The sequence below is a fragment of the Gopherus evgoodei genome, chromosome 7, assembly GCF_007399415.2.
Source record: "Gopherus evgoodei ecotype Sinaloan lineage chromosome 7, rGopEvg1_v1.p, whole genome shotgun sequence".
Classification (NCBI taxonomy): domain Eukaryota; kingdom Metazoa; phylum Chordata; order Testudines; family Testudinidae; genus Gopherus; species Gopherus evgoodei.
The window spans coordinates 69,403,971-69,427,325 of NC_044328.1; the positions used below are offsets into that span (position 1 = coordinate 69,403,971).

Consider the following 23,355-nt stretch of genomic DNA (forward strand, 5'->3'; position numbering starts at 1 on the left):
TAGCTTTGAAGGTCCATCTGGCAGCAGGGCTGGGAAAGATTTCAAACTCTTCTAACAATGGAGAGAGGGCTGGAGCCAAAAAAATGCCTCCTCCCCTGCTTCCAAACACCGGGGGTGCCAGCAGCGAGCCTCAGCTGTGAAGGGAGCTCTCCCCTAAGGTTATCAGATGTCCTGTTTTTATAGGGACGGTCCTGCTTGGGGGGATTTTTTCTTATTTAGACGCCTATTACCCCTACCCATTTTTTCACAGTTGCTATCCGCACCCTACTCTCCCCAAACTCTTTGCATCCTAGGAGAACAGAGCCCCAGTTACCCTCCGCAGAGATCCGATTCTCCTGGGATGGTTCCGACAGCCACAGCTGGAGCTCTCCGCTCTCTTCCCCCACCCCCCACACAGAGTCGGCCCTGGGGGAGGGATCCCAGGGAATTCCCCAAGGGACTGACTGGAGAAACCCCAGTGCTCGCCCAGGCTAGCGGGAGTCGCTGGGAGGGGGAAGGCGAGGAGAGCAAGAGGAAAGAGGCTGGGATCCGGGAGGAGGGGAAGGGGACGTGTCGGGAGGAGGAGGAGAGAGGAGAGGCGAGATTCAGGCTGGGAGAGAAAACAGAAGGGTCCCTGTGCGCAGTGGGCAATGCGCCTCCTGGCCGTGGCCCTGGCCGCCCTGCTGGCCCAAGCGCCCACCCCAGGTAAGGAGCGGCGCGGAGCGGGGGCGGAATCTCCGCACGGCTGCGGGCTGCCTCCCCCGCTCCCGGCAGCGGAGCCCCGTCCCCAGCGCTGGCTCTGGGGAAATCTGCGTCTCAGGTTAAAGAACTGGGGCTGCGGGTATTCCAGCCCCCGGGTGCTTTGCCCCGAGCCCATCCCGCGCACGGCCCAGGAAAGGGGGCCCCGCCGCCCCGAGACGCGCGCACCGGAGCGGGGCTGAGTTCGGCCCGTTTCTTGGCCAGGTTTTCGTGCGAGCCCCCAAGCCGCGCCAGCTGATCCGACTCCTGCCCCGGGACCCGCTTGTAACCCGAGCTGGGTCCCTGCGCTTTCGCAATCAAGTCTTCTACGCTCTGTCTCGGGTCTGGGCGGCTTTTGCTCCGGTCATTGCAGACCCTGGCAGCTGCTGCAGATACTCGGCCCTAAACTCCAGACAATGCGTCAACAGCACCAGGAGGGAAAGGAGAAGACACTGAAAGAGTTAAAAACCCAGCCCCCAACCCGACTGTAGAGTTTGTGACAATTGTCGCTTTCTGTTTAACGGGGCAGGAACAACATACAGCTCCCAGTATTTATTTTTTTTAATTACCCTCTTTACTAACCTTGGACCGTACTAAAGCTGCAGAAATTTTAAAACCTCTAGTTTACTTTGTTTTAGGTTTGCTGCTAACTTTTTGCGTTTCTCTCAGCTTGGGCAATTGAAACGAGACTTGTCATTTTGACTTCTCTGCTCAGTTCCACTATCACAAGCCTTGGTTGCTCCCTGCAGAGGGGGCAGGCGGACTTAATAAAGTATCATGTTTCCACTGAATTTAAGAAGAAACCATGAAAATATTTCTTGTGTCACTAGAGGTGAATCTGTAGCAGTGAGCGATTTGGGGGACAATTTTCAAATGCATCTAAGTGATGTAGCAGCCCAAGTCCAATGAGAAAGTCCATAGACTTTCATTGAGACTCAAAGTCCCTTTTGAAAATGGGACTTAGGCATTTTTGTAATTTTTACCCCTGACTATGCTTCCCAGACATGGGGTTCACCTGGGCACTGCTGATTAACAAGAATTAATATTCTGATGCTGCACACCACTCCAGACCTGAACTTCAGAGTTTGGGGATATTCCAAGCAGGGATTTTTGTTTGTCTGGCTGAGAGTTCTGGATCCACATCTGCCTATCAAAGTTTTGAAGGCTGAATGGAGGTTCAGGCCAATCTCTGGAACTAGGCTGAGAAGTTTTCTTTGAGAGAGGGGCCTTCTTACCAGTGAAACTTATAAACATCTCAGGCCAACTGAAAACATCTGGTTGTTTGTTGTGATCTTTCTTGCCATATGCTGATTATTTTTATTTTATTATTGTCACTCAGAGAGGTGAAAAAAACACTCTCCTGAGTGACATAAATTTGTCAGTACAAGCCCTCGTGTGCACAGCGTTATGTCGGTGAGAGAGCTCTCTCCTGTCAGCGTAACACAGCTACACAAACGCTTTTACAGTGGCACAGCTGCATCCATACATCTATGCTGCTGTACGCTTGTAAGTGTAGACGTGGCCTTACCAGCAGGGGGAAATCTTTGCAAGGTGTCCCTAGTGTAGACAGGGCCCTGGTCTTGCAACTAATCCACTATCCCAGGCTGCCTCCCAGCGAGCCAGGGAAAAAGGCGTTTGGGATCCAAGGGAGACAAATGAGAAAAGCATTGACAATTACAGCAGCCAGTTGTAAATAAAGCTAGAGCAGACAAAGGCCCTTGACAATTAGGAATGCTGCAATTCAGATAATGCAGACTGGAAATAAGGCGCACATTTTTAACAGTACATGCATGTATTCACCCACGAAAGCTCATGCTCCAATACTTCTGTTAGTCTATAAGGTGCCACAGGACCCTTTGCTATTTTTAACAGTGAGTAACTAACCACTGGAACAACTTATCAAGGGTTGTGGTAGATTCCCCATCACTGACGTTTATTAAATCAAGATTGGCTGTGTTTCTAAAAGCTCTGCTCTAGGAATTATTGTGGAGCAGTTCTCTGGCCTGTATTGTACAGGAGGTCAGACTAGATGATCACAGTGGTCCCTTCTGGCCTTGGAATCTATGAATGTATAACACGAGTCCTGAATATTTGACTCTTTTTTTTACTTCTTCCATGCACTATAAATAGTTCCCTTCTCAGGCAGTGGTAACAGCAAGACTAAACTCTTGTGGTGAGCTCTGTCTGTGCTGCAGCGTCATCCATGCCACACAGTTTTCATTCCCTGCCATCCCAAATCTCTCCCCATTTGAAGCAGCAACCATGTCAAGTCTGCGAACCCAGCACTGTGTGTGCAAGAGGGTCTGCTGTTCTCTAATTGATGAAGCATGCTCCACTATTGGAAAGGAACCTGTTACAGGAGTATCCTTCACTTGGGGGCTGAGCCAAACCCACTTGAAGTCAGTGGGAGGCCTTCCACGATCTTCAGTGGGCTTTGGATCAGAGCTTTCATTACCGTATGTTTCTACAATATCCTCAGTTTCCCCAAATCTCCTACTGTTACAACTACCATTCCAGCTCCACTGGTGCTCCACTAGCTCCATCAGTCACTTGTTTGCTTGTTTTAAAAACAGTATTACCTAACTCTGTTCACAGCAGGATTAGATGACATGGTGGTTAAAACGCCAGTGGCTTCAAATGCATAAAGCTCTCTCTATTGCTACTCACCCCCCCAACCCCACCTCCCAGAGCAGCTCTGGTGATAGCAACAGCAGGAAGTTTTAGGGAACAGTGTCTGCTATTGGGCATTTGGACCAAATCCTACATGCCTTACCCATGCAACTAGTGCTCTCCAGTCTATGTTCTTTCTTGCTTGGGAGAGGTAAGCTGAATGTAATCATTTCTTTGGAACAACCACAAAACCCAACAAAAAGCCAAAAACTTGCACATAACAAAAAAGAAAGAAAACTTTTATACTGGGGCCAATACTCAGGTAGAAGTGATCAGAAAAATTGAAGAAGTAGTACTAACTGCCTACACTGGTCTCCGCCACGGCAGTATCTGAACTCCTCTTTTACATATTCTGTTGTCTATTTTTTGGCACTGTGTGCTGTCTAGTTTTCAGTTACTCAAACAATGGTCTCTTACTCTGGGATACTAGGCCATAATTAGAGCTGGTCAGTATTTTTGGAACAAGAAGTTTACACATCAGAAAAGGACATCATTAAAATGGTTTGTCCTGAAAAATGTCAGGACATTTGAATAACTGCCAATAATGTTTTATAGTGCGTTCAACTGACTAAAAACACATGAGTTTGATCAACCAAAAAAAATCAAACATTATAAATGTTTGATAAATAGGTAATGAAAATTTAGAAAAAACCCTGATATTTTTAATGAAACTTTGAATTTCTCATTTTTTTGATCAGCGTTATCCACAGCCTTAAAGATCTCATTTAGGGTGTGAGACAGCAGGCCTATTTGCATATCTCACTGTAAAGCACCTAGTTAGTCCACTGTTAGTGTTAGAGAAATAAGTAATAAAACCATCGTCACCTCACTGCAGGCAGGCTTTTCCTGCTATTCAATTTCCTTTTCTTTATTACAAGCCGCTATTTCTACTCAGACCCCAGCAAACTCTGAAATAACATCTCTCCTTGGGATTTACAACTTTCTGTGCTTATGAACAGTTATCATGATCCCTCAGTTAATATCACTGATCCAGACTATGCCTAGCTGGGTCAGACATCTTCTTACAAATCAATTCAAATAAGATCCATTCAGTATTATGGGATAATAAGTATGATATTTTTATTTACCTCTCATTTTCTTTTTTAAATGGCCCTTATTTTTTAAAACAACCAACCAACCAAATGCAAAAAAGTAGAATGGTCTATAAAACAGGCCCCAAACAGTACAGGAATCCATGGTTTTACTGTAGTGTTTGGAGCCATTACTGTAATAGTAGTACCTAGCTTTTCTCAGCTGTAGATCTCAAAGCACTTTACAAAGGAGATCAGTATCATTACCCCCATTTTACATATGGGGAAACTGAGGCAGAAAGGGGACATGCTTTGCCCAAGGTCAGCCAGCAGGCTGAACCACCAATCGAATTCACATCGCCTGAGTCCTAATTCAGTGCTTGATTCACTAAGCAACCCTACTTTTTGAATAAAGGGTCTTCTCTTAAATATCTGTGATAAGTAACACTTTATTTGAAGTCATAGCCTACTAAAGTAAAATATATAACCACAGCACAACACTCAGTTTCACAGCTTAGTTGTGCCCAAACAGAACTAGCACCTCTACTTCCAATACTCCTGCAACAGTAAATGTAAATACTTGACTTGCTTATTTTAAAGATAAGTATATGTTTGTGTTTCAGGAGTTGATGTCAGACAAAATCCTCTACCAAATGCTCATCCTCTCTTGATTAACCTGTTCTTTGCTGATGTGCTGAAAAAGTAACAGGCAGGGAGAGAGCCATTCTCCCTTGGCTGCGTATATGCCATGATTGTTTGTACAAACAAGGCAGAGGCCAGAATAATACTTCACATTTTCAAAGTGCATTTCATCCTGAAGGACCCCAAAGTACTTTGCAGAGAGGACTGCAAGGACCACTTGCCTGCTGCTGAAATACAGCTACGACTAGGGTAGAGGGCAGCACACTATTCGATAATACATTGGAGACAATCTGTGGGACTCATTGCCACAAGACAAGATTGAGGCCAACAGTTTTGTAGACTTCAAAAGTAGATCATAAATAATGAGAACATCTACGGTTACTTTAGAAAGGAGGAAATAGGAATATAATCTCTTCTGCTCCAAGGTATAAGTCACGCACTATCTGTCTGACAGGGTCAGGAAGCAATTGCCTGTATGTGTAGATATGCCATAAATGTCTATTACAGGATTTCTTCCACCTATCTCTGATGCAGTTGGTACTGGCCACTGCTAGAGGCAGGACAGAGAATTAGACATAGCACTAGTCTGATACAGTTTGGCAAGTCATACATGGGGAAAGTTTAGGCAAGAACACTAGGGCAAATGTCATAGGCTCTTTAATATACATGGAGAGCACCCAAGATTTCAGGCTTTAAAAGCTCATCAGAAACTCAACTGCACAGACCCCGATTTATCTGCCTCACAGTTAACCTGCCAATCTAGCTGTTTGCTGATTCAGGTGCTTTTGTGCTGCCATGGAAGATTCTCATGATCCATTCTCTGTTTTGCAGATGTTTGCAAGGCTCTGAATGTGACAGTCTCGCCAGGACCGATAGTGCGATACGCCGAGGGAGACAATGCTACCCTTTATTGTCACGTTTCTCAAAAGAGACGGACAGACAACTTACTGGCTGTCCGATGGGTTTTTGCCCTCTCACCCACACAGGAGTATCTGATGATCAAAATGACTAAATTTGGAATTGTCCAGTACTATGGAAATTACACCCACCACTTCCACAAGCAAAGACTTCGCCTTCTCCAAGAGAGACATGGAACAATGTACAAATTCCTAATTCTGAATCTGCGGCCAACGGATCAAGGCCATTATATATGCAAAGTCCAGGAAATTGGCAAGCACAGGAATAAGTGGACTGCATGGTCAAATGGCACAGCAGCTACTGAAGTAAAAGGTGAGGATGCATCTGATGCTACTGAGTCTGATCCCAACCTTTCTCTTGCTCATTATTGTTTATTGTTGGTTTTCTCCCCATGTCAAATTAATCCAGATGCTGCTTGAATTTAGCTTTTTCCCCAAAAAATCATTTTGAAATATATCATATAATACTTAGCTTCATAAATAATAATTATACCTCACAACTGAAAAATTAAAGGCAGCAATTGAACATGTGTAGAAATTCACTGCCATAGATTTCCAGATCATTGCCTTAGCTGTTCAGCCAAAATGATGATAGTTAACAATACTTTGCACTCATTCAAGCATAGGTCTCAGAGAATTTGCAAAAGGGACTAAACAATATCCCCATTTTAAACAGGGGGAAACTGAGGCACAGAAAGAGTAAGTGATTTTCTAAAGGTCATACAATGAGTCAATGTCTGCGCTGGGAATAGAAACTGGTTTTCCTGTGTCCCAGTCCTCCATTCTGCCTCTAGAAACCTCCAGAGAATAGATCTTCCTCATGAGATTGCTTTAAATTCTAGTCCCAGCTGGAAGTAGTTCAGGAGCAGTCTCTCTAATGCAGTTTCTGCTCTAGTCTTGGCCTGAAAGTGGAAAAGCACTGATCGGAATGTTCCAGAATTGCATAGAAAGATTGGGTTGAAGTCCAGCATAAAAATGACCTGAGGTGGCCCTTCCAAAGCCAGATCCCATGCTTACAGCTGCCCCTTGCCCCTTAATAGCAGGCCATATCAAAGCCCCTGATACAAACAAACCCAGACTTTGAGAAAGGGTTGTGTTCTGGATTTGTATTTCATAGATTGGGCTCATGTCAGAAGGCAGCTGTGCTCAACATTGCAGAGTCAACGTTGGCTGGGAAACGCTCCTCTGTGTCTGATAGATGGTCTCCTCATAGACATGGGTGTGTGGTAAAAGGAAGTGTTGACTAAGTTCACTGCGGCCTGATCCAAAGACTACTGAAGTCAGTGTGAATCAGGCCCTAAGTTACTGGAACTGAAGGGTGTGAATGCCTGCATGACCTACGGGGGAATCACCAACCCAGCATAGACAAACCTGTCGGATGAAAACTCTAGGGTTCACCTCGTGGAATTTCCGCCAGCCCTGCCAATGCTTGACTTGTTGGGCGGATGTTTTTAAATTAAGTAGCTGCACTAAATATTGAGGCAAACATATTCCTAATTAACTAGTATGTGTTTCTGGGGGGAAAATGAACCTGATTCCCCTCTTACTTATACCAGTTTTAGACTGATGGAGCTCCACTGACTTCAGCAGAGTTCCTCCTGATTTACAACTGCTGTGAGATCAGAATCAGGCCCAAAGGTCTCATTTCGTTAATATCTTGTGCCAGAGAAACCTAAAGCATGTTTCCCGTGGTGCTAGCTTCATAGTTCTAATTAAGCTTCCTATAGCATCTTTGTACTAATACACAGAAGGAGAAAAACAGTGCAACAGACGATCTCTATTGATAGCTCATAGACATGACAAGTTTTGCTTTGTTATCTCACAGATAAAAGACAGAATATGTAAAATATATGATCAGAAAAATAGCAGCTGCATTTTGCCCACTAATGTTTAAACCTGCCTTGATTAAAATCGGAGGATTAAAGTAATGTAATTAGCTGAAGTTATTAGTAGCTGTGGAAGCTCTTTCAAAGATCTAGAGTTGAAGTTCAGTTTGGCTCAGTACCAAATTGTATGAATGTGAATTTTTTCAAAAGTCATAATCTAAACCATCTGATCCTCTTGGGCCTGCAAAATTTGGCAAGATTTCTGCAAGATTTTGAATGAGATTTTCCATGCTTCCTGTATGCAGCCAGACAGACATAATGTGAGAAGAGGGACCTGATCTGAAATCTCAGACCCAAGCAACCCTCACTTATTTTGGGGAATGTACAGATCCAAATCTAGATCTGTTCTTTTCCTCTGGCCCCTAGCTAACTACCCCAGATCTTAATTCCCCCAGTTTTTGGAGCGGTTAAACGCTAGATTTGCATTTCCTCTCTTTGTGGTGTCCAAATATCTCTATTATTTTGGCATTTCTGCTTCAGATCCTGGTCAAAATGTGAAAAGAAGCACAGAGAACTCAAATAGGAAAAGTACCAGGGGGCCGGGAGGAGGAGGGAAGAGAAGATTCTCACACTTCCCCAGACCACAGAGAAAGCTCATGTTTAGTTTGAGTTTTGGCCAAGGATGTTTGTCTTAGTTTATCCAAGCGGTGTGTTTCCTCAAAGCAGGGCTCCACACCTTAGCATATCAACAGTGGAGTTCTGACCTTCCAGCCGCAACTGGATTTCCTGCAGAATCTGACATGGGCCTGATCCAGCACCCTGTGAAGTCCATGGATGGACTGCCACTGACATCAGTGAGCCGACCCTTGGATTAAAATAAAAAGCTTGTAGTGAATGGGTGGGAAGTCAAAGGAGGGCAGCAAAGGTGTTAAATGGTGACTTGAGAAAAGAACTGAGTTTTCACAGCCAGGGAAACAGATTGTAATCCACTGTTTAGGCTACGCTACACAGCCCCCTCTTGTGACTGGGGCAGAGGACAGAAGTCATACAACAGCTACGGACTGGAATCAGTCCTTTAGTTGAGTGATTGAGGATCTTGATTTTAGGGTCCTTGTGACAACCCCTGATGGTCACCATTACAAAATAATTGGTAAGCATGGCCCTAAAAATCCACCTGTCCTGAAGGGAGAATTTTATTGGGAAACATGAAGTTCATGCATAAAAAAAGGACACTTACCCGCTGCAGAGCAGGTGGAATCTTAAGAGTCAAAATCTGTAAGAGGAATTCAACATAAATCATGAGTCCGGCCCCAGAAATCATGAGATTTTAAAACAATCACAATTAAAAAAAATACATTTTAGGTTCTTTATGTGTCTCCTGGTTTTTGAGTCACATTTTCCAGCTTTTCTCTGTAAGGCTAGAAATTCTCACAGCAAGAAAGAAAGCTAAGATTATTCTACAATCACAAGCCCCAGGGAGCTTGAGCTTTAGGGGGAAAAACACCAAATATTGCAAGCATTGCAAAAGTCACAAGAATTAACAACCACAGATGTTCCAAATCTAATCCTGGGACCAAGTCTCAAAAGAGACCCCCCTCTTTTTCTTTTTTCTTTTTTGCACTGGGCTGAAGCAAATTGCTAGATCCAAGCATCTGCAGAACATGGTGATCTCCCAACTCTGGGTATTAGCCTTTGTAGCTCTGACTATATGTCAGGTGACTGGGCCCAGTCACAGTCTCTTTAATGACTCAGCTGTGTGCAATGCAACTTGATTGCATTTGTCATAACCTCATAGCCCTGCTGAGCTGTCAGGCATCCAGCCCAGCACCAGTCAGGGTTCCTACTGAGGCTTTTGGCCAGCCATGGTGGTGCCATGCCGACTCTCCTCCTCCCTTCCCACTGCTCCTCCCAGCCCACATGAAAGAGCCAGCCATTGCTGAAAAGAAAGTGAGGAGGAGAGGTGGGCAGTTGCCTCAGCCTCCCACCAGTGGGCAACTGGGAAGCAGGCTCTGGGCAGTGGGTGTGAAGAACTGGTAGCTACAGGGCTGTGCTGGGGCCTGGGCACTAGGGCTGTGTCTATTGAGGCTATAGGAATGTGTGAGCATGGTGTGTGGGGCACTGGAGCTGTGCAGGGCAGCAAGGCTTTGGGCATGATTGAGGTGGGCGCCTGGGCTGCGCACATCCAGTAGGAATGCTGGGTGAAGATTGGCACTAGCCCTGGCTTCCCCTTGGCCCCTGGCATCAACTGCCCCAAATCTCCTATCCTCAAGCACTGAAATCCTTAAAGACGACTCCCAACCTCTCGTTCCCCTTGCTCCTTTCTGCATGAGGGCCCATTCCCCACTTCCTGCTGCCTCCACCTCTTGATTCACACAGTTCCCATTGGCCCTCCCATGCCACTCCCTGAACTGAGCCACCCTGCTCTGCCAACTGCCCCCAAACCATCAGCTCTGGCTACCCCCAGACCCCACACAACCCTGTGCTTTCTCCAGCTCCCAGGCTCTGCCTCTTCCTCTCCAATCTAGCCACAGCGTGGTGTCACCCAGAGAGCTGGCCCAAAAGCCCTGCCCATTTCCTTCTCTGCTTCTCATGCGCCAGCCTGAGGTTTCCAGCAGAGCTGGAGAATGTGGGTATTAAACAGACTGTGGGGGGCCTCGGCTACTGGCACTTGACAGTCCCTTTAATCAGTCAGCGTGGGCACAGGCTCAGTGAGAGTCACTGTCCATACATGGGAAGCGGGAGAGCTAGGGCTCACTGCTGTGTCGGGGTCTGGGAAAGGAAGGGGAGCCTTGGGAAAAACTTTGCTCTGAATTCCGTGCCATGAGGGGTGCATTGCCAAGCAACCAGCACTCAGCAGCTAGTCAGAGAGAGGCCTCCACGCCTGCTTGGCCAAACTGCATCCACTGTTGTTTTTTTTTAAACTGAACAAAGAGTTTTGCTCCTTGTGTGTGTTTTAATTAAACTCCAGGCTGGTGAAAGGGGCCATCCTTGGAGACTAGAGACCTCTGTAGATCCTGTGCAGAAAGCTCCATTACTGATGTCCTGCTCTCTCAGCAGACTACTTAGACCGGCAAAGCCCATGGCCAGCTCCTCCACACTGCAGGGTGCCACCTGTCCGGGTTTTACCCAGACAGGCCGGTTTTTGGCTTCTGTGTCTGGGGACCATTTCACGTTGTCAGGTGTCTGGTTTTCACACCAGCCCCTGCTCAACTGGGGCTGCTTCCTACCTGCAGGCAGGCTCCTTGTCAGGACACAGCAGCTCCTGTCCCAGCCCGGGAGCAGAGGGAGCTCAGCTAGAGGAGGAGGAAGGAGGTGGAGGTGAGCTCTGGGGTCAGAGAGAGGAACGAGTGATGAGTCGGGGCCTTGGGGGAAGAGGCGGAGCAGGGGGCGAAGCCTGGGAGTCCGGTTGCTAGCAATTAGAAAGGTGGCAACTCTTTCGGACACTTGGGGGACCAGGGATGTAAAGAAGAATCTCAGCTTCCATTTAATAAATTGCAAGGCCAGAAAAGACTTATGAACATCTAGTGTGACCTCCTGTATAGCACAGGCCAGAGAGCGTCTCCCAAAAAGGCTTACAGCAGATCTTTTAGAAAAACATCCAGTCTTGATTTAAAAATGGTCAGTGATGGAGAATCCATCACAACCCATGGTAAGTTGTGCCCATGCTGAACTATCCGCACTTTCAAAAATTCACACCTTATTTCCAGTCTGAATTTGTCTAGCTTCAACTTCCAGCTATTGGATTATGTCATACCTTTCGCTGCTGGATAGAAGAGCCCATTATCAAATATTTGTTCCCTGTGCATGTACTTCTAGCCTATAATCAAATCACCCCTTAACCTTTTCTTGGTTAAAATAAATAGACTGAGCTTCTTGAGTCTATCACAATTAGGCAGGTTTTCTAAGCCTTTAATCTTTCTCATGGCTCTTCTCTGAACCCTCTCCAAGTTATCAACATCCTTCCTGAATTGTGGGCACCAGTATCCCAGCAGCAGTCACACCAATGCCAAATACAGTGGTAAAATAGCCTTTCTGCTTCTACTCAAGCTTCCCCTGTTTATGGATCCCAGGATCACATTAGCCTTTTTGGCCCCAGCATGGCACTGGGAGCTCATGTTCAGCAGAATCACTTTCTAGCCCATTCTCTTGCAAAGAGGCTGCACAATGTATCCAATGTTGCAAGCTTGCTGCCCATCCCTGGTTCTTCCCAATGATGCCAGGTTAGTCACAGCTCCTCACAGCCTCCCTGGATTGGGATATGGGGCCAGTAAAACCGTGGCCATTGTTCTGGGGGCTGTTGGGAAGATGCTGCCTCAGTTGTCAGCTGTAGTGAGCAGCCCACACCAGGATATCACTGAGGGCACTGGGCTACTGGAAACTCCCTAGCAGCTGCGGCCTGAGGCTTAGCCCACTCCTCTGCCAATGCAGTCCCTGTCTAGAGGGCAGCTGGAGAGCAGGTGCAGCATCAGTGGCTCACCGAGGGCAGGGCTGATCCCAGCCCATAATCAATATTTTCTGTTGCTTGCTTCTTCCTGTCCATTTCAGCTAGCCCAGCTCAGGTAATGGGTTGTGGGCATCTCTGCTGGTGGGTCGTGAGGCGAGATGGGAAGGAGAGATAATTGCTTTAGCAGATTAGTTCAGGGATGTATGTGCTATCACAGTTCAGGGCAACTGCGCCTGTATTCTCCTTTTATGATCCAGCAAGGCCACAATAGGCTCCCAGCCCCTCATCATCACCTATCTTAGTCAGAGACTCATGTCTCTCTCTCCCTTCTGACCACGGTTTTTCCAGACTGCACAACTCCCTTTCATATACAGTGATATTCCTAGCAATCCAGATTGCTTAAGTAAGCCTGCTTGGCTTCTCTCCTCAGACAGTTAACTATGTAAGTGTCCACAGTTATAACTGTTACTACACAGTTCTTTCTAAGCAAGCACATTTATTCTTAAGGTGAAAGCATGACAGAGAAAACAATACAGAACTTACATCTATCACCCCAACTCCAGTTTCAGGCACTGGCAGGCGTCAGTCCTTCCAGCCCTTCCTGAGGATTGGGCCCCCCCCCTTGGACAGATGGGCCTCTCTGCTTGCTGGATCAGACAGAAGATTCTGAGTCAGTTTAAACTCAGGCGGTTTACCTAAAAGACCTTTCTTTATCTACTGGTCTCTAATGAATCTAATTTGAACTGGTGTATGCGAGCCTCTCCAGGAGGTGGTACCTCAAGGTGCTACAACCTGAGAAAATTTGTCTTTGTTCTTAGTTCCTGGAGGGCTGAGGTCACCTTCCGCCTGGAATTATAGACAATCTCTGGCCCACAATGATACCTAAACACAATACAGTAAGAGCTCCTAAAGACAAGGCAGGAAATGGTCATATGTCACATCCCTGTTCCATGCGTATGGGGCTTTGTGGAAGTGGGGATGAGCATGGCTGTAGGAGAAGAGGACAAATGGGTAGCATAGGCGGGGTGGAAGGAATGGGTGCGGGGATGCAAAAAAGGCAAATAAATAGAATTATGAAGGACCAGTTACATTTGAGGTGCAGGCTAAATGATCCCCTCCCACAAACCTTCCAACCCTGTTCAGAGCAGTGTGATCATACAAGTGAAGGATGGCTTAAAATTGGCCATAGCATTTCTGGCATGAATTTGGAAAAATCCAGGGAGTTGCAAAGTATTATGAGGAATGCATCCAAATAATGAAGAACAAGATCAGCAGGACTTTAGGGCTACCGGCATGTCAAATATACGGTCGTTTTTGTTCCTTATTCGATCAGGTCAGATTGTCAGGCCCTTTCTGCTTATGCAATGTTTCTCTGCACAGTTCACATAATCCACTTAAATATAGCCAGGCCATTAAAGAGGTGGTCATGTGTGTGTTTCACACATTGAACAATGTAATTTCCTGAATGTCTGCAAAACAGGCACACATGGATTCATGTGAAACACATGGATAGGGAATGAGGACATGTTCCAGGTAATTGGCAGCAGAACAAAGGCCACTATAAAATATGGGCAGGCACCCTTACAGACTGCTGCTCTGTATCTCTAATAGCCTCACAGACTCATGATACCTGCAATATACAAATCTCTGAAAAGTCTTAAGTGACCACTGTCAAGTTGCTATTAACAGCTGAAGTCTGAGGTTCAGATAAGTTTCAGTCTTCCAGGGAAGAAGAAGGGCAAATTTTGAAGTCTAGTCAGAAGGTCAATCCTGCTCCCCATATTTACAAGTACTGTTGAAAGCAATGACAGGGAATCAAAGTATTGGTGGTACTCTTCCCATGTCACCCATACCCCCAGCTCTGACCATATGCAAGATGCCACTGTTCTCTCCTTTTCAGCCTCTCCTCAAGATACAGGTTTGTGATGCATACAAGAAACCACCCTAGTAAGAATTGGTTAGGGTAAGGAACAGTCAAGGATAGTTGATATTTATTTCATTTTAAAACAGATGTAATGTTTAAATGTCAGATGCTATTTATCCTTTTTTGGGGTGAGGGGGATTTTTAAGTAAGCCCAAATCCCAAGTGATTTAGGTACTTTTGACTATTCCACCCCTGGCTTGTGAACTTGTTGGGGGCAGGGACTGTATCTTTATGTGTCGACAGCATGTGGCTGCTAACAGATTGCGAATAATAGTAGTAACGCCATATTTCAGGGTAGGTTGTGCTGCACTTCAGCATATGACCCACTCTCTCCTTCCAATTCCACTTACTGTTACCCTGATTTGGAAAATAGTGTGCACACCATCGATTTAGATAGTGATATTAAAATAATCTCCAGTTCATTCCTTATACATCATAATATCCACATCAAGATACTGCACACACACTAGCAGAGGGGTAGACTGGGCCTGAGTCATTCCTTGAAAGTGCCACAGTTAAGAAATAATTTCCTCACAGGAAAGCCAGGCTGTGAGCCTTCCTATGACCTTGTCTTCTTGGAGATAATCTCCACCTCCCGCGGTTTTATCGAAGTATTGTTTAATCTTAACACTAGGAACAAAGCAGAACCCGAGAGAAGAGGTTATGAAAACAATACAGGGTCCACACATAACTCACTCACAGAGTCTTAGGTGAGCCTACCTTACCCCAGACACCCCACTCTCTGGGGTCTAGGTTCACCTTAGCTCAGCCTTGAAGGATTTTTTTCTAGAAAGAATCTTTGAGCTTCTTTCCTGGGCTTTCTCTCTCCCTTGCTAATACAAAACCAGTTTGGTGAGCTCTGCAGAGGGTTGGAACCAGAGCATCAAAGTGAATGGCTTCTGCCTGGTCCCTGGTCAGGATACACACAGGCTCACCTCCTTCTAGCATAGGTGCTGGGGGTGCTGCCGCACTCTGGCTTGAAGTGGTTTCCATCATATACAGGGTTGATAGTTTGGTTCAATGGCTCTCAGCACCCCCCCATAAAAATTGTTTCAGCATCAATGCACTTCTGGGTGCATTTTCTGCCAAACCAGCTTGTGAATTAACTCAGTATATGCATGCAATAAACACAATTACCTGGTCAAGATACAATATTCATAAATTATTACAGGTAGCTCCAAATCTGCCACAATGATAGTTGCTACGGTAGCACTGAGAGACCTGAGCTGAGATCAGGGCCCATTGGGCAAGGCATGGACATAGTACACAGTCCTTGCTCCAAAGAGGCTACAATCTAAACAGGAACAATAACACATGGAAGAAGAAACAGGCATAGAAAGGTGACATAACTTGGCCAAGGTCACATTGAAGAGCCAGCCCGAGAACCATGGTTTCCTGACCCTCAGGCCAGTTCCCTGCCCACTGGGCCGTGATGACATACTCCCAAAGTACTCTTTCAAGTATAGTCTTTCTTCAGGCAGTTTGGCTGTTGGCCGATGAACAGAGCATTAAGTGGCAAGCCATTAAAAAGCCATTCTCTGGAGAGCTAGGGCTGCGAGCCTCCTAGCTGGAAAATGATATTCTATCACCAGACTGAAGTTTTGTTGGATTTTGTTTGCTGGCAATCAGCGAGTAGGATCAGCTGGGAGAATCTTTCACATGAGGTTAGCCAGAGTTGTGGCATGACTGCACATCTGTTTGGGGAGCATGGTGAGGTGCTGCCAGTCACAGCCTGGGGGTTCTAGTCCTGGCTGTGCAGCAGATGGATTCTGTGCCTTTGAACATGTCACTTAGCCCCTCATGGCTGCAGTTTACTTCTCTGCACAATGAAGAATGCAGTTCTGTGCAAAGAGCTGTAGGTGTCAAGTCTCAGGCAAGTCTGAAGTTCTTCAGTCATCCTGTGCCACAGTTCTTCCATTTGTAAAACTGACCTGGTAGTAGCATTCACTTGTGTGAGCGTGAGCAGTACTGTTGTACAGATGGGAAGGCCAGCCCCTCAGCTGGAGTAGCTCCACAGAACTCATTGATGCTCTGGCAGTTTACACCAGCTGAGGATCTAGAGCAGCGTAACTAAGTACACAGATCTGAACTGGTATTTCAGAGTCACTGAGATCTGGTCGATAATGACCTCTCCCCAGCTCTGCTACATGCTTCCTGGGTGAGCTGTGGCAAGTCACGATGTTTCACTGTGCCTCAGTTACCGTTTCCGCAGAGCAGGGGTGAAGTTGGCCTGGCTCCGTCAGAAGTGATATGGAAAGGTTTGCACATGCAGAAAAGGGAAACCTGTCATTGAAATAAACCATAGGGGGCTTCTAACACCCAGTCCAGAGCTCATTGTGATGGACTGAATGGGTGCTTGTCACAGGGTGGCTGGCTCATTAAGGGAGATGGGCCTCAGTCCACCTGTGACAGGCTTAACTCACCTTCCCAGGTGGAAATAATGAAGGTCATGTAACCAGTGGGTCAGGTGACCAAATCAGGTTTCTTATACAGGAGAGCCCTGTGGCGCTGCTAACACTCCAGCATGTGCCAGCCGTGACAGACTCCTGGAAGGCTGTAAATGGCTGAGAAAGCAGCTGCAGGCAGTAAAGGAACAGTGTGAATGATAACCCAACACTGGGAAGATGGGCTGGGGACTTCTGACTCAAGATCAGGGAACTGTGGAACCAACGGCCAGCTGGGGGTGTGAGGTACTGTGTGTATAGACTGAATAGGATGGATACCCTCCAGAAGAGTTCTATTTTAAAAGGATATGGACTGGTTGGGTTAGTGAGGATGCTTGTAAGAGAGGGAGACTGAGGCAGAATGCTACAAAGCCACCCCAGGCCATGTGTGTGTGTGCTGAGGTGGCAGCTACCCTGGTACAATGCTTTTGTAGGACCTGCAGGAGTGTCCCATTCACCAGGACTGGCATGTCCCAAAAATATTTGGTAGAGTCCTGGCTGTTCAGGGGACTATGGAGTCAGCTGTGGAGCGCAGCTAACCCTGCAGTGACTCCTTTAGCTTTGAATTTGGCTAGAACAATTGTCACATTTATTGTACACTGTCATGCTGAAAAAGCTTCTAACTTGGTCAAATCCAAGTCAGTTGTCTCAGGAACTCTTCAAAGCACATCTCCTCTGGGAGGCTACTTTACCCCCAGTGTTTTAGCACAAGACCTCTTTTTTTTTTTTAAAGAGATCTTTGTTAATGTGGATGTAACTGGAAAATTAATAAGGTTTTTTCCTTCTCCTTGTTGGCCTACAAACTTTCAGAATAGTTCACTTTGGGACAGAGACAAAGTTTGGGAAAATACAGTCCCCAAGACAGAACTTTTGGAGAGTTCTGACCAAAGCAAGGCATCAGAATGGAAACATTTATATATAGCCTCAGCAACAGGGTTTGCTGCCATACTCCGCCTACCCCACAGAGCTGTTGCACAGCTTGATCAAGTAGTATTTGTCATGCACTCTGCAATCAATACTTGAAAGTCACCTGTCACCATGCAATGTGGTGACTAGATGTCCCAATTTTATAGGGATAGCACTGCTATTCGTGGTTTTGTCTTAGATAGGCACCTATTAACCCCCACTCTCATCCTGATTTTTCACAATTGCTATCTGGTAACCCCTACCACACAATTGTCTGGTGGGCCAGCATGATCTGACCCCCACAGAAAAAAGGAGGAGGAAGGAGGAAGAAAAAGGGAAGCAGGAGGAAAGTAGTAGTTATAAAAGGGGCATATCAGTATTTAATTTATCATCTACACCCAAATTGTTAGTCCCATTTCCCTATAAATTCTCTTACCTCTCAGGCAAGTCCTCAGTTTCCTAGGGAAGCAGGCCCCAGCCTGTGCCCACACTCACAAGGTAATTGCCTCTCCTTCTTTCCATTTCTGGTGCTGCTTGCCCCTTGGCTTTTCTCCAGCATCCCAGTGCTACCTCTTCTCCCCTCTGGAATGAGCTGGGTGTGGTTTATATAATCCCCAGACCCCTCCCACTCCCAGCAGCCTCTGAGGGGACTAGATAACTGGAGTCAACTGCTCAGGTTTTTTTCCCCTCCCCCATGATAGTTCACTCTGCCACGGCACCAGATCGGTCAAACATATTGCTATCACGAATCAGTCTATTTAGCTCCTGTCATAGTCCAAGGTGAGACAGAGCTGAAGGTTGCCAGCTCGTTCTGTTGCATCATTGCATGTCTTCCTCCAGGACTCAGTCTGGAGAGCTCGCTGCCACTTCTACGAGAGTGGCAGATATTTGGTGCCAAAAAGGATCAAATCTTGCCAAGAGACATGCTGCCATTTTATAATTCAGTTGTTTCAGCATAAGAGATGAAAATTCTGTTAGACAGCAAAGAATCCTGTGGCACCTTATAGACTAACAGACGTTTTGGAGCATGAGCTTTCGTGGGTGAATACCCACTTCATCGGATGCATATTCTGTTAGACAGTATGGGTGAAGTCCTGGCCCCATTGAAGTCAATGGTAGAACTCCCACTGACTTCAATGGAGAATTTCACCCCACGTGCATCATCATTACACTGTGTTTATTTGTCCTTCACAGTGATTTCATCGAAAGCTTCAGAAGATCCTACTTTTGAGAAAACCCATGAGGCCTGGAAGTTTTTTGAAGGTAAAGATACATTTAACGTTATCACTTGTTTACATGCAGTTTCTCATTAAGATACTGGCTGTAGTTGTATTGTGGTAGCAACCGAGAGCCCTGTTTGTGGTCAGAGCCCCATTGTGCTAAGTGCTGTACAAAGACAGGCTGCTCCCAGAGTGCTTACCATGAAGTACTTAGATTTTCAGAAAGCCTTTGATAAGGTCCCTCACCAAAGGCTCTTACGCAAAGTAAGCTGTTATGGGATAAGAGGGAAGGTCCTCCCATGGATTGGTAACTGATTAAAAGATAGGAAACAAAGGGCAGGAATAACTGGTCAGTTTTCAGAATGGAGAGAGGTAAATAGTGGTGTCTCCCAGGGGTCTGTACTGGGCCCAGTCCTATTTAATATATTCATAAATGATCTGGAAAAAGGAGTAAACAGTGAGGTGGCAAAATTTTCAGATGATACAAAACTATTCAAGATAGTTAAGTCCCAGGCAGACTGAGAAGAGGATCTCTCAAAACTGTAGAGAGGATCTACAAAAGGATCTCTCAAAACTGGGTGACTGGACAACAAAATGGCAGATGAAATTCAATGGTGATAAATGCAAATTAAACTAAACTAAATTAGCTATTACCACTCAAGAAGGAGAGCTTGGAGTCATTTTGGATAATTCTCTGAAAACATCCACTCAGCTTACAGCAGCTGTCAAAAAAGCAAACAGAACCATGGGAATCATTAAGAAAGGGATAGATAATAAGACAGAAAATATCATATTGCCTCTATATAAATCCAGGGTGTGCCCACATCTTGAATACTGCATGCGGATGTAGTCATCTCATCTCAAAAAAGATATATTGGGATTGGAAAAGGTTCAGAAAAGGGCAACAAAAATTATTAGGGGTATGGAACGGCTGCCATATGAGGAGAGATTAAAAAGACTGGGACGTTTCAACTTGGAAAAGAGATGACCAAGGGGGGGAATATGATAGAGGTCTATAAAAACATGATCAGTGTGGAGAAAGTAAATAAGGAAGTGTTATTTACCCCTTCTCAGAATACAAGAACTAGGGGTCACTAAATGAAATTAATAGGCAGCAGATTTAAAACAAACAGAAGAAAGTATTTTTTCACACAATGCACAGTCCACCTGTGGAACACCTTGCCAGAAGATGTTGTGAAGACCAAGACTATAACAAGGTTCAAAAAAGAACGAGATAAGTTCATGGAGGATAGGTCCATCAATGGCTATTAGCCAGGATGGGCAAGGATGGTGTCCCTAGCCTCTGTTTGCCAGAAGCTGGGAATGAGAGACAGGCAATGGATCAGTTAATGATTGCCTGTTCTGTTCATTCCCTCTGAGGCACCTGGCATTGGCCACCGTTGGAAGACAGGATACTGGGCTAGATGGACCTTTGATCTGACCCAGTATAGCTGTTCTTATGTTATAATCTTATGTTACAGAGTATGGGAAACCAGAGAGGGGAAGGTCCCCACTTCATCAAGTTCTCATATCAATGAGTTTTCTTTTTAAGACGATTAGAAAACTAATTTGTATCTGGCCTGTAGGCGAGAGAGCCATGGAAACACAGGACTCAATCCAGCCTGGTGCTGATCACCTCTTAAGACATACCAAGGTCCCTCATCTTCCAGTGACTTCAGTGGAGGTTGGCTCAGTGAGTTTAGCACTTCCTGGACACTCAGCGCTACTCTGTAGGAACAAGCCAAGCAAAGATGCCTGGTCTGTAGCATGACAACCCATCTCCCTAAGCAAAGATAACCCCTCTAGCCCTAAGCAAGCAGCTGTTCAGTGCAGTCCATTTGTTCCGGACCTGGCATGCCATTACACAGTTAGTTCTGCAAATCTGGGGGCATGTGAAGCTTGGCCCCTACATTTTTAGAAGTCGGCCTGCAGCCTTCATCCATCACTTTGCCACAGTGTGTGTCTTTGACGCTTTGCTCTTGCTCCAGAAGAACACGGATTGCAGCAAAACACCCCGTGTGGGGTTTTTGGACTGCACTTGTACCTGATAATACCACACCTTTGGTGAGATGATCAAATGGCTGGTTATTTCTAGGGCCCATTATAAAGTAGAAAAATACCAAGTAGAGTACTTAAGGCAGACTGGTGAGTGACTATAGTGTTACTGGGATCAACCAACCTTTTTCAGTGCATGCCAGTCCAGATTAAGTGGCAGGTGTTGCAAATGTTCACAGCTATTCTGTATGGGTTTGCTCCGTTGCTGCTATATTTGACAATGTACAAAGGTTCCACTTGGGAGCTTTTGTGACATTCTTTAAAACACAGTTTACAAAATATACAACTGACCTGGGCAGAAGGAGTGCAGGCTGGTGAGTAGAAAAGAGGGTGACCAGCCAGGATTCTGTTCCCACCTCTGCCACTTCCTACAAGTCACTTGAACACTCTGTGACTCAGTTTCCCCTCTGTAAAACTGAGGTAAAACTGGCCTGCTTCCCTGGTGTATTGAAGGCACTTAGTGTGTAAAGCATCCTTCAATGAAGTGGGCTGTGTACATTGTTATATGAAAGGCAGGAACAGGAAGAAGCATGAGGCCCTATTTTAGAAGGCAGGAGTTTTCAAAAGTGCTCCATGCTGACCCAAATCTGGGATGATCAAATTCTCACTGACTTCAGTGGAAGCAGAATTAGGCCACCGCGGGGTAATTTTGAGACCCCCAGCCTACTTGTCTTGCTCAATTTAAAGGTCAAGGGTAAGATTGTCAAAGACATGTAGGTGCCTAAATACTATAGACTTTCAATTTAGGTGCCTATGTGACTTAGAAACTTTTGAAAATGTTACCTTAAATTCTTTGGGGCAGGACCTATCTATTTCTGTCTTGCACAGAGCTGATCCTTTTTCCTGTGTTGAAATGTTAATCATATCAAGAGCCAGACTGAGTAATTCTCTGTTTGCCTTTCAGACCTGTACGTATATGCAGTTTTTGTGTGCTCCATCGGCATCATCAGTGTCCTCCTTTTTACCCTTGTCATTCTCTGCCAGTCACTGCTGAACAAGAAAAGATCCAGAGGTAAGTGACAGACAAGTGTCAGCCCAATGGCAGGGGGGAGATTGGATTGTCAAAGAGAACAACAAAAACATGAGAAGGCAGCAGATGATGCAGAGAGTAGACAAAAAAAAATATCAGCTTCCCTTGAAGTTACAAATAAAGTCTGCCAGCTTCAAAGGTGGAAAAAAAAATCCAATATATTTTCTGCCAAAATTTTGAACAATTTGTACTGGCATTTTTCAGGGAATAATTTTGATTTTAAAAAATCAAAGAAAGAAAAGCCATTTTAATTTCGCTTAGCACTGAAATTTGCTTCACTTTGGTTTTCAGAACAAAATGAATGTTTGGTAAACCATTTTTTTTTGTTTTGATTTTTTTCATCAACCTCCCCCTGAATTTTGTTGAATCAGACTTTTTGCAAAATATTTTGACTTAAAATGAAGTGTGGGGGGGGGTGGGGGGAGGGGGGAGCAGTTTAACTAAAAATGTGACCAGCGCTAGTTAACATCTAGTTAAAAAAACTTTTGTTTGAAGAGATGTGTGCAGAGGGTATGTCCCAGGGGAAAGGGGAGGGGAAAAAAAAAAGACTTGCCCTAAGTCTGTAAATTGTGTAGATAGGGCTATAGTGCCTGTTGGTTCAGAGAAAGCAGGTCAGTTTCTAGCCCCACTCACTTGGTGGCAGTGGGCAGTGGCTATCTTCCCTTGCTTTCCCATTTATTACCTCAGACATCTACTTCCATACTCTTAAAAATAGGAGATGTCACCAACATTAATACTACTGCCACCACCACCAAAGGATCACTCTGTTCTGAAGGCTGTTTTGTATCAGCAAGTGTGAGGAAGAAGTGATCTTTCAAGACATAAGCTAAAACTTTTGTAATTCACGTAAAACTAAAAGAAATAATAAAATACTCTATAAGGAAGTACAATTGCAGCCTCTCATAGATCAGAGTGTGCTGAATCATAGAAATATAAAGGTGGAAGGACTTCAAGCAGTCATTTAGTCTATTTCCTCACAGATATAATGCTACTGATTACATCTTCTTGGAAGGAGCTGTAAAACATTTAAAACATTTACTAAATTTGCTATTAACGAGTTCTTCAGCTGTTGCTATTGACTTTAACATGTGCTTGGATAAAACCCACTGACTTAAGTGAGCAGGTCGGTGATCCGCACCTCTGAGGATTTGCCATATCAGATGACACATTTGTTCTTTCGAGTTCTGTATCCTGCCTCTGGTACAATTGCATTAGCATTAGTAGAGTCAAAAAGTTCTGACTTTTGAAGGACTATATTTGTCAAAAATTCAAATAATGGTAGATAAGAAACCTTGAAAAATGCTGGCAATTTTTCATTGACCAGCTCTAGAGCTGGTTGAGGTTTTCAAATTTTGAAAAAAAAAGTTTAAATCACACTGTAATTTGAAAAAAAAACCCAACAGTTAAATTGACAAATTCCCTCAAAATATTAACTTTTTTTATCAGCTGTGCTTAGAAATAGGGCTGGGTGAATAATGGATTTTTGATTCATTGGCAGTTTGGGGGAAAAACATTGAAAAAAGGTTTGT

The 23,355-nt window shown here is 45.1% G+C and overlaps 1 protein-coding gene across 1 annotated transcript in view; it reads left to right on the top strand.

The window, feature by feature from the left end:
* Positions 1–584: 584 nt before the first annotated feature.
* The window catches only part of VSTM4 (V-set and transmembrane domain containing 4), a 59,937-nt gene continuing 37,166 nt past the window's right edge, over positions 585–23,355 (top strand). Inside the window, exons 1-4 of the mRNA XM_030569904.1 lie at positions 585–684; positions 5,892–6,290; positions 18,716–18,784; positions 21,701–21,808. Coding sequence (XP_030425764.1) covers positions 630–684; positions 5,892–6,290; positions 18,716–18,784; positions 21,701–21,808 — 631 coding nt within the window. The 5' untranslated portion in view covers positions 585–629. The remainder of the gene's footprint in view (positions 685–5,891; positions 6,291–18,715; positions 18,785–21,700; positions 21,809–23,355) is intronic.